Source organism: Mus pahari, chromosome 13 (assembly GCF_900095145.1).
Source record: "Mus pahari chromosome 13, PAHARI_EIJ_v1.1, whole genome shotgun sequence".
NCBI lineage: Eukaryota > Metazoa > Chordata > Mammalia > Rodentia > Muridae > Mus > Mus pahari.
Window position 1 is genome coordinate 75,706 of NC_034602.1, and position 15,050 is coordinate 90,755.

The window sequence follows — 15,050 nt, forward strand, 5'->3', positions numbered from 1 at the left end:
GACCAAACAGTGAGCAGCTGAGAAAAGCAGAACGAGAGACACAGCAGAGGCCACAGCTAGGGGAACATGGCTGAGGTTAAAAAAAAAAAAAAAAAAAAAGTAAGCATGTCATTGCTAAGTAGAGCCTATCCTCCAACTCCTGCCACTATCAGACTCATCTTGCCCTATCACCTCCTGCTGGTGGTGCTCACCTTTCTTGGGGCAAGGGTGGGATGGGGAATGTCCAGACAGTAAGCTATTAAGGACAATCCTTTAAAACTGTGATAAAGATGCTGAAGTGTAGCTCTTCACAGTTGATGGTTTCTGGTGGGGAAGTGAGGAAGGATTGGGTTTCTTTAAGGTTCTGGCCACTGGGAGTTTGACCATGTTCTAATTGGGTATATGGGCAACACAAATTGGACTTGGTGGGGTTTTTTTTTTTCCTCCTTTCCTTTTTCTAGGGTGGAAGGGGAGAAAGGTGGGAGGATGGACCTGGGAGGAATGAGAGGCAAGTGTGATAGGGTGCATTGTATGCAATTCCCAAATAATTAATAAAAATATTATGTTGGAGAAAAAGAAAGCATTTCTCTTCACAGGAACATAATTTTTCATAAATTACACAGTAATCAAAACACTGTTTTCAGTGGACTAATACTAATATTTACTGAAATATTGTAAAATATTTATGAAATTCTCATTGTGCCTTAGATCTTCAGCCCTGTAGAATGATTTTTTTAAATCAATAAATTGCACTAATAAATGGTGAAAAATAACTAAAGATTTAATCTATAACCTCCTTATGAATTGAATGTTTGGTGTCCTATCAAAATATTGAGAAAAACAAAGAACTTTCTCTATGAAAACGAAACGCATTATTTTTACATTTGTATTATATTTGTGTGTATAGTCACGTGTGTGTGTGTGTATGCTTTTGTGCACATGTGTGAAATATGTATGTATGCTGTAATGGCTACTCCTGGTGTCAACTTGACTATATCTGGAATGAACTACAATCCATAATTGCGGGGGCTCACCTGTGATCCAGATCTTAAGGCAGGAAGACACAAGGTTCTGACCAGGATCTTGGCATAGAGATCTTGAGGCATAGAAAAGCTTAGGCCCAGGCAAGGTAGTACATGCCTTTAATTCCAGGAGACTAAGGCAAGGAGATCTCTGAATTCAAGGTCAGTTTGGGACAAAACAAGTCCCAGATTCAGGTGTGATGGTACACACCTTTAATCTGGGCCACACTTTCTGCTGGAGACTTGCATAAGGACTCTTCAAGTGCTGGCATTTATTTGCCAGCACATCTGTTGGAATCTACTTCTACAGAAGACCAGCTGAAACAACCAGCCTTATGGGATTGAGCAACTACTAGATTCTTGGACTTCCCATTCACAGCTGACCAATGTTGGGGTAGTTAGACTACAGACTGTAAGTCATCACTACAAATTTCCTTACTATATAGAAACATTCGATATGTTCTGTGAATCTAGAGAACCCTGATACTAATACATATGCCATGGTGCTTGTGTGGAAGGCAACTCAAAGGAGCAGAACCACCATATGTGTTCCAGGAATCAAACTCAGGTCATTAGGCTTGGCAACCACTTCTATTTACTGATTCATCTTGGTAGCCAACATATACTATTTAAAGGAACCTTGGAGTCAGCATAGAACACACCAATGCATCAAATTCTCAGAACAAAGAGATTTATCCCAGAGGGAACAGTTGTGGCTGGAGATAGATCAGACAAAGACAGTAGCAGGTGTCTCTGCAGGAATGGTTTTTAAGCAGAAGAGGGAAGTTTGTGCTATGGTATGTTGGTAAGTCGTGATTGGACATATCAGTTAGAGTAGCCAGTAATTAATTTTGATGGCTGAACTTTGATGGTGAGCCTCAGGAATGAGTTAGCCACAAGGAAGTGGCCAAATAAGACCTGGGTGTCTAGCTTTAGGAATATAATCTAACAATTCAGCAAGAGAGAAGGAAAAAGAGAAGAAAAAAGACAGACCAGTGACATGTTTGCCATGCTCAGGCCTGTTAGAGAGTTCTTTACTATTTTAAAGGACTTTTAAAAATGATAACTAAAATTTCAGATTTGATTACAGGAACTTTCTCCAGAAACCTCCCAGAATACAAAAAACAAATAATTTTATTGATTTGGAAAAAAACCACAGCAGCCAAGATTGTCCTCAGCCTGGAAAGGAAGGACTCAGTGAGGCACTTCTGCCATGTACTATGCTACAAAACTTAAGGACAAGGCCAGGCACAGTGGCACTCAGGAAGCAGAGGCAGGCCAACCAGGGCTGCACAGCCAGACCTTGAGTCAAAGTAGGCAGGAACACTGGAGAAATAGCTCAGCAGTTAAGATTATGGGGTATTCACCAGAGTAGAATATAAATGAGAACTTTTCTACCCACACCCAGTTCCCAGAGGCTTATTTACTTATGAATAAATGCATAGACTATAAGCTAAACTGGTTCACTGACTAATTCTGAATTTATTATCTTACTGATTTTAACCTGAGGTCAGCCACTTGGCTATTTTCTTCTCAGTTTCATATGTCAGATATCCTCGGAGTCCCGATGGTGAATCTTCCACCTCTGACTACCTTCCAGAGTTCCAAACTCTACCAGAACTCCCATCTACTTCTTCCTGCCTTTTGCTAATAGGCCATTAGATTTTTATTACAGGCAGTGCTCCCACACAGTACACAAGAGATTATCCCTATCCAAGACTGCTAGGATAAGGGTTTAAGCTGATAGAAAGTATTATCAAGCTGGCTACTCTACTAGGTGTTTGGGATCCTAGTGTAGCCCTGAGCCTTTCTCAGTGTGAGATTTTAAGCACAAAAAACCATGTCCTGGATTGACATTCTTCAGTTAACAAGAACAGTTAGTCAGGAGTAGAAGTATTGAATTCAAAAAGCAAGGCTATTTTGATCCCCCTTCTAAGAAGGACCAAAGTATCCGCACTGTGGTCTTCTTCTTGAGCTTCATATCGTCTGTGAATTGTATCTTGGGTATTCTGAATTTCTGGACTAATATCCACTTATCAGTGAGTGCATACCATGTGTGTTCTTTTGTGGTTGGGTTACCTCACTCAGGATGATATTTTCTAGTTCCATCCATTTGCCTAAGAACTTCATTAATTCATCATTTTTAATAGCTGAGTAGTATTCCATTGTGTAAATGTACCACATTTTCTGTATCCATTCCTCTGTTGAAGGACATCTGGGTTCTTTTCAGCTTCTGGCTATTACAAATAAGGCTGATATGAATATAGTGGAGCATGTGTCCTTATTACATGTTGGAGCATCTTCTGCGTATATGCCCAGGAGTGGTAGAAGGGGGATCAAAATACCCATGGGAGGAGATACAGAGACAAAGTTTGGAGCAAAATCTGAAGGAAAGGACATCCAGTGACTGTCCCACCTGAGAATCCATCCCATATACAGTTACCAAACTAAGACACTATTGTGGATGCCAATAAGTGCTTGCTGTCAGGAGCCTGATATAGCTGCCTCCTGAGAGACTCTGCCAATACCTAATAAATACAAAAGTAGAGGCTCACAGCCATCCATTGGATGGCCTAAGCACAGAGTCCCCAATGGAGGAGCTGGAGAAAGTACCCAAGGAGCTGAAGGGGTTTGCAGCCCCATAGGAGGAACAATATGAACCAACCAGTACCCCCAGAGCTCCCAGGGACTAAACCACCAACCAAACAGTACACAAGGAGGGATTCAAGGCTTCAGCTGCATATGTAGTAAAGGATGGCCTTGTGGGGCATCAATGTGAGGAGAGGTTCGTGGCCTTGTGAAGGCTCGATGCCCCAGTGTAGGGGAATGCCAGGACAGGGAAGTGGAAGTGGGTGGGTTAGTGAGAAGGGGGAGTTCGGAGGGGAAATGAGGAAAGGGGATAATATTTGAAATGTAAATAAAGAAAATAATTTAAAAAATGAAAAAAAAGGGGAAAAAAAAGAATTCCAAAAACAAGGTTAGTACATTTAATGATTTCCCATAAATTTAGTCTTTGCTGGATTAGGCCTTTGTTTTAGTTTTGGCAGGTGGTGCTGTCTACATAGTGGTGTTTTCCTAAACAGACGGATATTGTCTCTGAAAATAGAATGGTTGTTATTGGGCAAACAAGGCTTCTTTGTTCACCAGAAAAGCAGAAAACACTCTTAATTTTCTAGGAACTCCCTTAACCTTCCCTCAAAGGTCAACTACCTCAGCCAAGGGTACCAGTCTATTGAGAGATCTTATATTAGCTCAAAACCTCACCCTGCCAGGTGTCATATAAACATTCTTGCTTTTACACCATTTTGCTCCTTTCTGCCCATTCCTCCGTGGCCTTGGCAGTTTGATTCCTATTAAATCTTTCTGACTACCAAGTAGTTTCTCTGTACCATCACTCATCCCAAACTGATGCTTCTAGCAGTGTACTTTTAAAGTATTTTGGTTTATAACTTTCTTTGTTCTGTTACCATAAAAATTCTGTGATGCAGTCACTATACTAGAACATGAAATTTTGGCTAGCCCAAATGAGTGTTCCTAGCCCATTGTCTCTTATATGTGGTATTTGAGTAAACTATCTCTATTCCCTTTAAGGCAAGAGCTTTATTTTTGTGTGGACAATTCTTTATTAAAATCTTTAATTCAGGAGTTGACAAGATATCTCAATGGTTATAAGCACCTACAACTCTTAGAAAGGACCTGGTTTTGGACACAAGCACCCACATCAGGCAGTGCACAACACTTTAACTCTAGTTCCAGAAGTTCTGACATCCTCTTTTGGCCTCCACAGGACAAAAAGACAGGGACATCTTAGGGTCATGTCAAGGAAAGGAGCCCTCTTCCAGAAATCTGACTTATTCCTCTTGGCAGCAGAGAAGTGAGAATTAAAACACAATTAACTGTGGTACTGAGTATTCTCTAGAAAGCAGTCTGTATATTATAAAGAGAATTTACTAGACATGATACAAGCTGAATAGTCAACAATAACTGCCTTTTACATTAGAGAGGTAGAGGATGTAGTAGCTACTCAGTCCATCAAGATGGATGTATCACAATCCCAATCTAGCACTGAAGGCCTGGAGGATTCTAAAAAAAAAACTATTAAAAAACTGTGTTCCAACATTTGCAGAGAATGGCAGCAGCAGAGGCATTGGCAACAATAGGGTGGTTGAACTCACAAATAGGACAGATGAACTTGCCACTAATATACAAAGGCAAGAAGGCAGAAAGCAAAAATCCTTCCCACCTTCTAATATCCGCATTGCCTTGAAGGCATCACTGGTACTCAGGGTGTATATTTCCACTATAGCTAATACAATCAAGAAAATCTCTCACAGATATTTCCAAAGGCTTGACTCTTAAGTTGATTCCATATCCAGTCAAGGAGACAACTAAAATTATCAGAAGTCTCCCTGCCTTTGCCAACTTGATACCCAATTATATTTCCTTATATCATGTTTAATTTCAAATGAAAATAAGAAGGTCATAATCCTACCTAACATGATGTTACTCGGCCACATCCAGTAATCTACCCCAACCTCCTCTAGAATAGGTGGAAAAGTCCCTGGAGGAATGCTTAGTCTTTTAATGTCTCATAATTTAAATATGGACATAGAAATTTGCAGTTGTTGGGGTTCAGGAACCACCACACAAACCACTCAGACACCAATCTCAGTTAAGCAGGACTGATTTATTGAACACACACACCAAGATTTATAGAGCAAAGCCTGTAGCTCAGACTCAGGAGCAGAAAGCTATGACCATAAACACTGTCAAGGATCAATTTATATAGAGGAAAAATCATAATGAGCTCATAAGCAGATGCTGCAGGGTGGTTGGCATTCTTCAGTTTCTTTAGTAGTTTAGATATAACAGTTCAAGCTGACCTCTATCTTGCTTAGTCCTCAGTAAAAGATATTGCTGGGGAGTTTCCAATAATAATAATAACAACAACAACAAGAAGCCTCAGAACATAACAATGTATGTGGTCAGCTTAACCCTGCTCTGAGTTAAATTATTTTTCTGTCAATGACTCATAGGTATGGATCAAAGTGGCTACAGCTATGCTAGTGGGCAGGCCTGAATACAGTACTTAACTAGCGATGCCATATTACATGATAAGAAATCAGAAAGTGTGGATACTTTACTCCTTCTTAGAATGAGGAACAAAATACCCATGGAAGGAGTTACAGAGACAAAGTTTGGAGCTAAGACAGAAGGAAAGACCATCCAGAGACTGCCCCACCCGGGGATCCATCCCATATACAACCACCAAACACAGACACTATTGCATATGCCAGAAAGATTTTGCTTACAGGACCCTAACGCAGCTCTCTCTTGTGAGTCTGTGCCAATGCCTGGCAAATACAGAAGTGGATGTTCACATTCATCTATTGGATGGAACACAGGGCCCCCAATGGAGGAGCTAGAGAAAGTACCCAAGGAGCTGTAGGGGGCTGCAACCCTGTAAGTGCAACAACAATATGAACTAACCAGTACCCCCTGAGCTCATGTCTCTAGCTGCATATGTAGCAGAAGATGGCCTAATCAGCCATCATTGGGATGAGAGGCCCCTTGGTCTTGTAAACTTTATATGACCCAGCACAGGGGAAAGCCAGGGCCAAGTAGTGGGAGTGGGTGGGTAGGGGAGCAGGGGTTGGGGCTGGGGGGTATAGGGAACTTTTGGGATAGCATTTGAAATGTAAATAAAGAAGATAATAATAATAATAATAATAATAATAATAATAATAATAATAATAATAATAATAATAATAATAAAAACAGAGGGGGTGATGAGTGTTGCTGGATGGCATAAGGCTCTTGGAGCAGGACGGCTCAGGAAGGTGAAGGAGGGATGGATTGGAACTGCAAGGTGGTTGAATAGAAAATGCCAAACTATTACCTCAGTGCTAGATTTGTTTGTTTTGATATTTACTTTGTTTGCTTTGATGTTACTGCTATGTCTAGAGATTAAGTATGAACTGAAAGTGTTCTTTGCTTTTGGCAATGATGTGGTCTACTGGTTCTGACTAGGAAGGTTATCGATTCTTGAAATCTGTCCATATCAATCAGCTCCCATTCATTATTCATGACAAAGGCTGTAGCCCTTGTGGAAAAGGTTTTATATGTGATCTGAGGAGCTAAGGGATGCCACATCCTAAGTTCTGCAGGTTGATGGACACATTTAATATTTGATTAAAAGACACATTCCCACTCTTAAGAAGAAGAAGAAGAAGAAGAAGAAGAAGAAGAAGAAGAAGAAGAAGAAGAAGAAGAAGAAGAAGAAGAAGAAGAAGAAGAAGAAGAAGAAGAAGAAGAAGAAGACGACGACTCCCAGCTCAAAGGCCCAGAAAATATTTTCAACAAAATCATAGAAGAAAATTTCCCTAGAAAGAAATGCCTATACATATACAAGAAGCTTACAGAACACCAAATAGATTGGACCAGAAGAGAAAATCCCTGACACATAATAATCAAAACACTAAATTTACAGAACAAAAACGAATATTAAAAGCTGCAAAAGAAAAAAATCCAAGTAGCATTCATAGGCAGACCTATTAGAACTACACCCAACTTTTCAGCAGAGACTCTAAATGTCAAAGTGCTGGGGAGGATGACTTGAGACAACAGATATCAACCCAGATTACTATACCTAGTAAGACTTTTAATCATCATAAATGGAAAAAAAGATCTTCCATGAAAATAGCAAATTTAAACAATATATATCCACACATCTATCCCTACAGGAGATGCTAAAAGGAAAACCCCAACCCAAAGAGACTAACTACACCCAAGACAACTCAGGAAATAAAAAATTTCATACCAACAAAATCAAAAGAAGAGAAATACATACACACACTATCACCACCAATATAAAAATAACAGGAATTAGCAATCATTGGTCATTAATATCTTTCAATATCAATGGACAACGTGTAATGAGACACAAATTCCTTGCTATCTAGCCCCAAGGCATCAGCTTTTTTCTGCTCCAGCAGGGGAGTCCTGGAAGAATACCATTTTCATGGGATCTGTTATTTCAATAGTTTGTTTTAGTTATGGTTCTATTGCTGTGATGAAACACCATAACCAAAGCCTCTTGGGGAGGAAAGGATTTATTTGGCTTATACTTCATATCATTGTTTATCATTGAAGGCAGTCAGGACTGGAACTCATACAGAGCAGGAACGTAGAGGTCGGAGTTGATGTAGAGACCATGGATGGCTGCTGCTTACTGGCTTGCTTCACATGGCTTGCTCAGCTTGCTTTCTTATAGAACCCACAACCAACAGACTAGGCTTAACACCACCCACAATTGACTGGGACCTCTCCCATCAATCACTAAATAAGAAAATGCCCTACAGGCCTGCCTGCAGCCTGATAACATGGAGGGGTTTTCTTAATTGACGTTCTGCCCTTCTAGATGACTATATAATATAGTTGAAGCCCCTAGCAATGATGTGGCTGTTTTGTTCCATGCCTGCTAGATATTTCATATTGTTGCTATGTAATGTACCTGTCAAATATTGATACAGAAAAATAACTTGATCATGCTGATCACATATCCTGCTGTGTTCTGTATGAGGTTTGTTAATCTTAAGAAATTCTGCAGTTTTTTGTAGGACCCATCAAATTAAAGGTCAATATGAACTGCTATATGTAAAATGGCTTAAATCAGAGCCAACCACCAGACAGCACTTTCTGTACCTACTTATGAGCTCACTAAGTTTTTTTTTATAGACAGAGAAAGATATGTTCATGGTCATAGCTCAATCCTCCCCAATTCTGAGCTATGCCCCTGATTGTTCAGTTTCAGGGTGTGTATTCAATAAGCCATCACTGTCTGACTCAGATTGGTGTTTGTATAGTTTGTGGGGCGACTCCTGGACCCCAACATACACACATATTTCAAACCACACACTTTCTTATTCAAATCACCATGTTCCACTCATTGGCCCCATAGACTTGTAGCTATATTATAATGTAAAAATGCATTCAGTCCAACTTCAAAAGTCCCCATAGTTTCAACAGTGTCAACACTGTTTCAAAATCTAAAGTCTCTTTGAAGTAAGAGTGATCACATGTTCCCAACATACAATGGTACAGAATGTGCATTTCCAGTCTGAAAGGCAGGAAGAGGGAGCATAGTAAGGAAATATTGGACCAAAGCAATAAACCAGCAGAGCAAACTCCAAATTCTTCATTTCCATGTCTGTTGTCAAAGTACTCTTCAGATCTCAAATTCCTTTCAGTTTTGTTGACTGCAACACACTTCTCTATCTTAGACTGGTTCCATATCTGGTTTGGAGCTTTTCTTATTAGGCATCCAGGACTCTGGCACCTCCAACATCTTGGGGCTTCTTCAGGAATCCAGGCTTCCCCTTCCTTTACCTGTGAACGGACACCACTGACACACACTTGGCCTCAGCAGCATTTTTTTTTTTTTTTTTTTTGCCACAGAGGAAGACTCCATAGCTCCCTTTTTGTATCCTTGACTCAAAGTCCAAAACTATACATCAGAAGTTCCCAAGTTCTGCTGCTTGCTTGGGCTGGAACATGGCCCCTCTTTCAAGTACATTTTCTTTTCTTTTCTTTTTTTTAAAGATTTATTTATTAATATATGTAAGTACACTGTAGCTGTCTTCAGATATACCAGAAGAGGGCTTCAGATCTAATTACAAATGGTTGTAAGCCACCGTGTGGTTGCTGGGATTTGAACTCAGGACATTCAGAAGAGCAGTCAGTGCTCTTAACCACTGAGTCATCTCTCCAGCCCCATCAAGTACATTTTCATCAGCTTCTGTTGTTGATAAGTTTTCCTCACTAGTTAAGTTTTCTTTAATTGCTTTTCACAAATTGGAAGCTTAACTGGGTAGGGACTTGGCCTTAGAGCACCACTTCCATTATTCTACTTATCATCAGGCTTTTCTTTAAACTTTTTTTTTAAAGATTTATTTATTTATTATATGTAAGTACACTGTAGCTGTCTTCAGACACTCCAGAAGAGGGTGTTGGATCTTGTTATGGATGGTTATGAGCCACCATGTGGTTGCTGGGATTTGAACTCCGGACCTTTGGAAGAGCAGTCGGGTGCTCTTACCCACTGAGCCATCTCACCAGCCCTTCTTTAAACTTTTTTATCTCCTTGAGCACTGGATTTAAATCCATTACACTTCCTGGTGCCCCTTTTCTCCTCAAACTGTACATTTTGTATTTTCCTTTCTCGGCTTGCTTCTTTTCATTATAGATCTGCATAAGAGTGATCGGTAATAACCACACAACATAGAATCAATACTACATTGTCTTGAAATCTCTGCAAATGCCATTAATCTTTTAAAACTCTTCAATTTAGTTTCTAGCTGAATTTTTTTTTTAAGGGCAGAAAGCAGCCACAGCTTTTTGAAAAATATCACAACAATCTCTGGGCCATTTACTAAAATTCTTTTTCTCTGAAACCTATGGAGCTGGGACAAGATAATTTACATTGCTCTCAGCACCTCTGTCTTTCATGCTCCTACTAGTATAGCCCATTTGCCCCACTTAAGAGTTCAGCAATACCCTGCTTCCTGGTACCAACTTTTAACTTAGTCATTGTTCTATTGCTGTGAAGAGACACCATGACCACAGCAACTCTTTTAAAATAAAGCATTTAACTGGGGCTTAATTACAATTTCAGAGATTATCATCATGGCAGCATGGTGGCATGTAGGAAGACATGGTGCTGGAGAGGTAGCTGACAGTTCTACATCCAGATCTGCAGGTAGCAGGAATAATGCAACACTAAGCCGGGCTTGCACTTTTGACATCTTCCTATCTCATAATCTCTAGTGGTTTCCTACCCAGCAATGACAGTAACAACTTCCTCCTACAAGGAAATAACTACCCCAACAAGGTCATACCTCTTAATCCTTCTCAAGTAGTGACACTCCCTGATAACTGAGCATTCAAACATATAACCTATTGGGATCCATTCTTATTTAAACCACCACACCATAAATGGGCTGATATCAGTTTTAGACTTCGTTTGTTCATTTATTCTGTCTTGTTTTGTTGAAACCAGCTGTCTCGGAACTCACTATGTACCTTAGGCTTTTGGCAGGCCTCTTGCCTCAGTCTACTAAGTGCTAAAAATACAAGCATACACTGCCATGCCCAGTTTCATTCACTTATTGATTATTTGACTAATTTATTAAAAAGCTGTTTACTGCCTGGTATAATAGCTTGTGGGACAAGTGAAACCATGCCACCAGACAAAACTGGAAAGGTTGAACAGTTTCAGAAATTGGTATTTCTCATATCTGAGAAGAGTAGGTGTTTCATCTATTTCCAACCCAGTTTCTGTCCTAGAACACTAGAACACAACACCCCACAGGAGGATGATGACCACTAGTCACATAACAGAGTTCTTCATGCCAATGAGGTATCTAAATGAGCCTGCCTAAGGGTTTAGCCAATAAGCTTCCTTTCCTGAATATTCCTACCTGTAAAAGGTATTTAATCTCTGGTTCATCCTGAGTAAGTCATATGTACTTATTGTCCATGAAGAATAATGAGTAGTTTCTTTCATCAAGAACTGTCATAGAGGGAAGCCTTCATCATACAGAGCCATGCCACCAAAGTCTCCCACAGAAGGCCCCTCTGCCCTCCAGACACACTCACCCCTGAGCTAAGCCAGATTTACCCCTCATAATAGCCCTGGGGTCGTTGCCCACGGGCCCTCATCCCCAACTCCATGCAGTTCCCAGTGGCAGCTGGACCCCTGGGAGCTTGGGAACCCCTTCCTCTTTGACCTCAGCCTAAGTCGTTTATCACCTAGGCTGGTGCCCCCATCTTAGGCTGTGTTCTGTCACCCCTGTACCCCACAGGTGGAGAGGATGGAATGTAGCCCAGCACCCTCGTGTTTCATCTGCCTGAACAGCATTCACACACCCCAGCAATGAGCAGAATGTGGAACCAAAATGGATCATATTTGTAATCCCCGAACTCAGAAAGCCAATAAAGGAAGATTGTCACATGTTTGAGGCAAATCTGGGCTACACAATGAGTTCAAAGTTACTGTGAAGTCCAGTTTGAGACCATATCTTAAAGGACAGGTTCATTAGGGCCAAGGATTCACAGGTGTGAAGAATGTTCCTAATAGAGCTTTATGTTATGGAAAGACCATTACAATAATTAATAATAATAATAATAATCCAAAAAATTACATATAACTATGTGAAATGAACTGTGTTCTCCAAAATGCATTGTTATACCCTTATATATAATGTGTTTATATTTGGAGATAGATTTTTTTCATTATTTAATTTATTTATTCACCTTACATCCTGGTAACAGTGTTCTCTCCCTCCTCTCCTCCCAGTCTCACCCTCACAAATTTCCTCCTCCATTACTCCCTCCCCTTCTCTGAGAATAAGGGGAAGTCTCTCATGTGTACCCACCTGTCCTAAGACATCAATTTACAGCAGGACTAAATGCATCCTCTTTCACTGAGGCAGAACCAATCAGTTCAGTGAGTGGAAAGGGATCCAATGGCAAGCAACAGAATTAGAGATAGCCCCACTCCAACTGTTAGGGGACCTATATGAAGACCAAACTGCACATCTGCTACAAATGTGTAGGGAACCTAGGCCAAGCCCCTGCATGCTCTTAGGCTGGTGGTTCAGTCTCTGTGAGTCTCCATAGGCCCAGGTTAATTGACTCTGTAGGTCTTCTTCTGCTGTCCTTGATACCTCCAGCTCAATCCTATTCCACTACTCTTCCACAGAGCTCCCCAAGATCCCCCTGATATCTGGCTATGGGTCTCTGACTCTGTTTTCCATTAGCTGCTGAATGAAGCCTCTTGGGACACAGTTATGCTAGGTTTTTGTCTGCAAGCATTGCAGAGTATCTGTAATAGTGTCAGGGGTTGGCTCTCATGGATAAGTCTCAAATTGGGCCAGTCATTGGTTGGCTGTTCCCTCAATCTCTTTTCCATCTTTATCCCTTTGCATTTTGTAAGCAGGACAAATTTTGGGTCCAAGGTTTTATGAGTGTATTAACCCCCCCCCAACACACACACACACACACACACACACACACACACACACACACACACACACACTGGAAGTCCTGCCTGGTTACAGGAGATGACCACTTGAGTCTTCATATCCCCCAATGTAATTAGGTCCTACTTGGGTATAAAGATGGGGACCTCATTATGGTACTAGGGCTCTTATAAGAAGAGTTACAAGGAGACAGCCTGCAGAGGTAAGCAGCATGTGTGATGCTCTGACTACCATTGTATACAACTCTGACCTTGCTCCTGAGTCTGCAGGAGCCCTGCTGGACCCCAAGAACATATTCCCCATGAAAACCTTTGGGGGCCCCAAACTAACCAGCTTGGAACCCTGCCCAAGCACCTATCCTAGTTGGATCTGCCCACCATCCCAGCTGGGTCTGAGACACATCCTGCAGAGTAGGGTCCATCCATGACACAGCCTTCAGAGCGGGGTCTGCCTGAGGCACAACCAACAGAGAAGGGTACCCTGACCTTGATTGCCCACTGCTGGCCCCACATTTCTGAGACTTCTGCTGCCATCAGCATCTCCAGCCAACACCAGGGAAAACCAGATGCCTAAAGGACAACGTAAAAACACAATCAACCCAGGGCACTATGGCACAACCAGAGCCCAACTATCCTGTTACAACAAACCCTGGATATCCTAATGACACTGAAGCACAAGAAGAGGATCTTAAAGCCACTCTTTTAAAAATAGAAGCCTTTAAAGAGGACATGAATAAAATTCCTTAAGGAAATGTAAGAAAATACATTCAAACAGGTAGAGACATTAAAAGAGGAAGGAAATAAATATAAAGAAATACAGGTAAATATGATCAAACAGGTGAAAGATATGAAGAAAACTATCCAAGATCTGAAAAAGGAAATGGAAGCAATAAAGAAAAAACTGGAGCAATCCTGGCAATGGAAAACCTAGGAAAGAGAACAGGAACTACAGACATAGGCACCACCAACAGAATACAGGAGATGGAAGAGAAAATCTTGGATATAGAAGATACAATAGAAGAAATCAATATATCAGTCAAAGAAAATGCAAAATCTAAAAAGTTCATGACACAAAACATCCAGGAAATGTGGAATACTATGAAAAGACCAAAGCTAAGAATAATAGGAATAGGAGGAGGAGGGGGGAGGAGGAGAAAGGCAGACTCTTGCTTCAGCCTCATCCTTCCAGCAGCTTTATCATTGACAAAGAATCCAAAGTTTACAAGATGCTTCAGGAGAAGCAAGAGTTAAATAAGCCCCCCAAACAGTCCACATCTTTCCTGTTTCTGCAGGAGATCTAGAGTCAACTGGGAAAGGGGATCCCAACAAGGATTTAGAAGTGTTAAAGCTCCAGTCACCGAAGTGCTGCATCCATTGGATATGCTCAGAAGCTACCCATCTGTAACAAATATGGAACTGGCATTGTGGGAGTGTTGTGAAGCTGAGGGAACATCATCACCACCCTGAATGTTATGTGTGCATCGACTGTGGTATCAACCTGAAACAGAAGGGCAATTTCTTTGTAGAGGATCAGATTTGCTGTGAAAAGCATTCTCAGGAATAGGACACACCACCTGAAGGTTATGATGTGGTCAAAGTGTTCCCCCAAGTGATTGAGAGGACCTGCCCTGTCTGCTGCCCTCCAGCTAGCCTGCTGCACCTGGTTCTCAGAATGTTCTGGTTCTCTCCTCCCTGACAATCCTATGCTTACTTAATATTAGTCCTGCTTAGTAAACATTGAGTTTCACCCATGCTGACTGACTCCCACTGGAAGTATGACACATACTTTTATGGTACTGGGAGATGTTTTTGTCCCTGTTCACTCACCCCCACCACAATGCACCTTCTTCACCCAGAGTCTTCACTGCTGAAAATGGACATTGGAACTAAAGCAAATGTAATATCTCTGATGTTAGTTTGTTTTACTTAATAAATTTAGACAAGGAAGGAAGGAAGGAAGGAAGGAAGGAAGGAAGGAAGGAAGGAAGGAAGGAAGGAAGGAAGGAAGG

The 15,050-nt window shown here is 41.0% G+C and overlaps 1 protein-coding gene across 1 annotated transcript in view; it reads left to right on the plus strand.

Annotated features, from left to right (window-relative positions):
• Erlec1 (endoplasmic reticulum lectin 1) overlaps window positions 1–12,182 on the plus strand; it is a 51,294-nt gene extending 39,112 nt beyond the window's left edge. Inside the window, exon 14 of the mRNA XM_029545221.1 lies at window positions 11,864–12,182. Coding sequence (XP_029401081.1) covers window positions 11,864–11,938 — 75 coding nt within the window. The 3' untranslated portion in view covers window positions 11,939–12,182. The remainder of the gene's footprint in view (window positions 1–11,863) is intronic.
• Window positions 12,183–15,050: the final 2,868 nt, after the last annotated feature.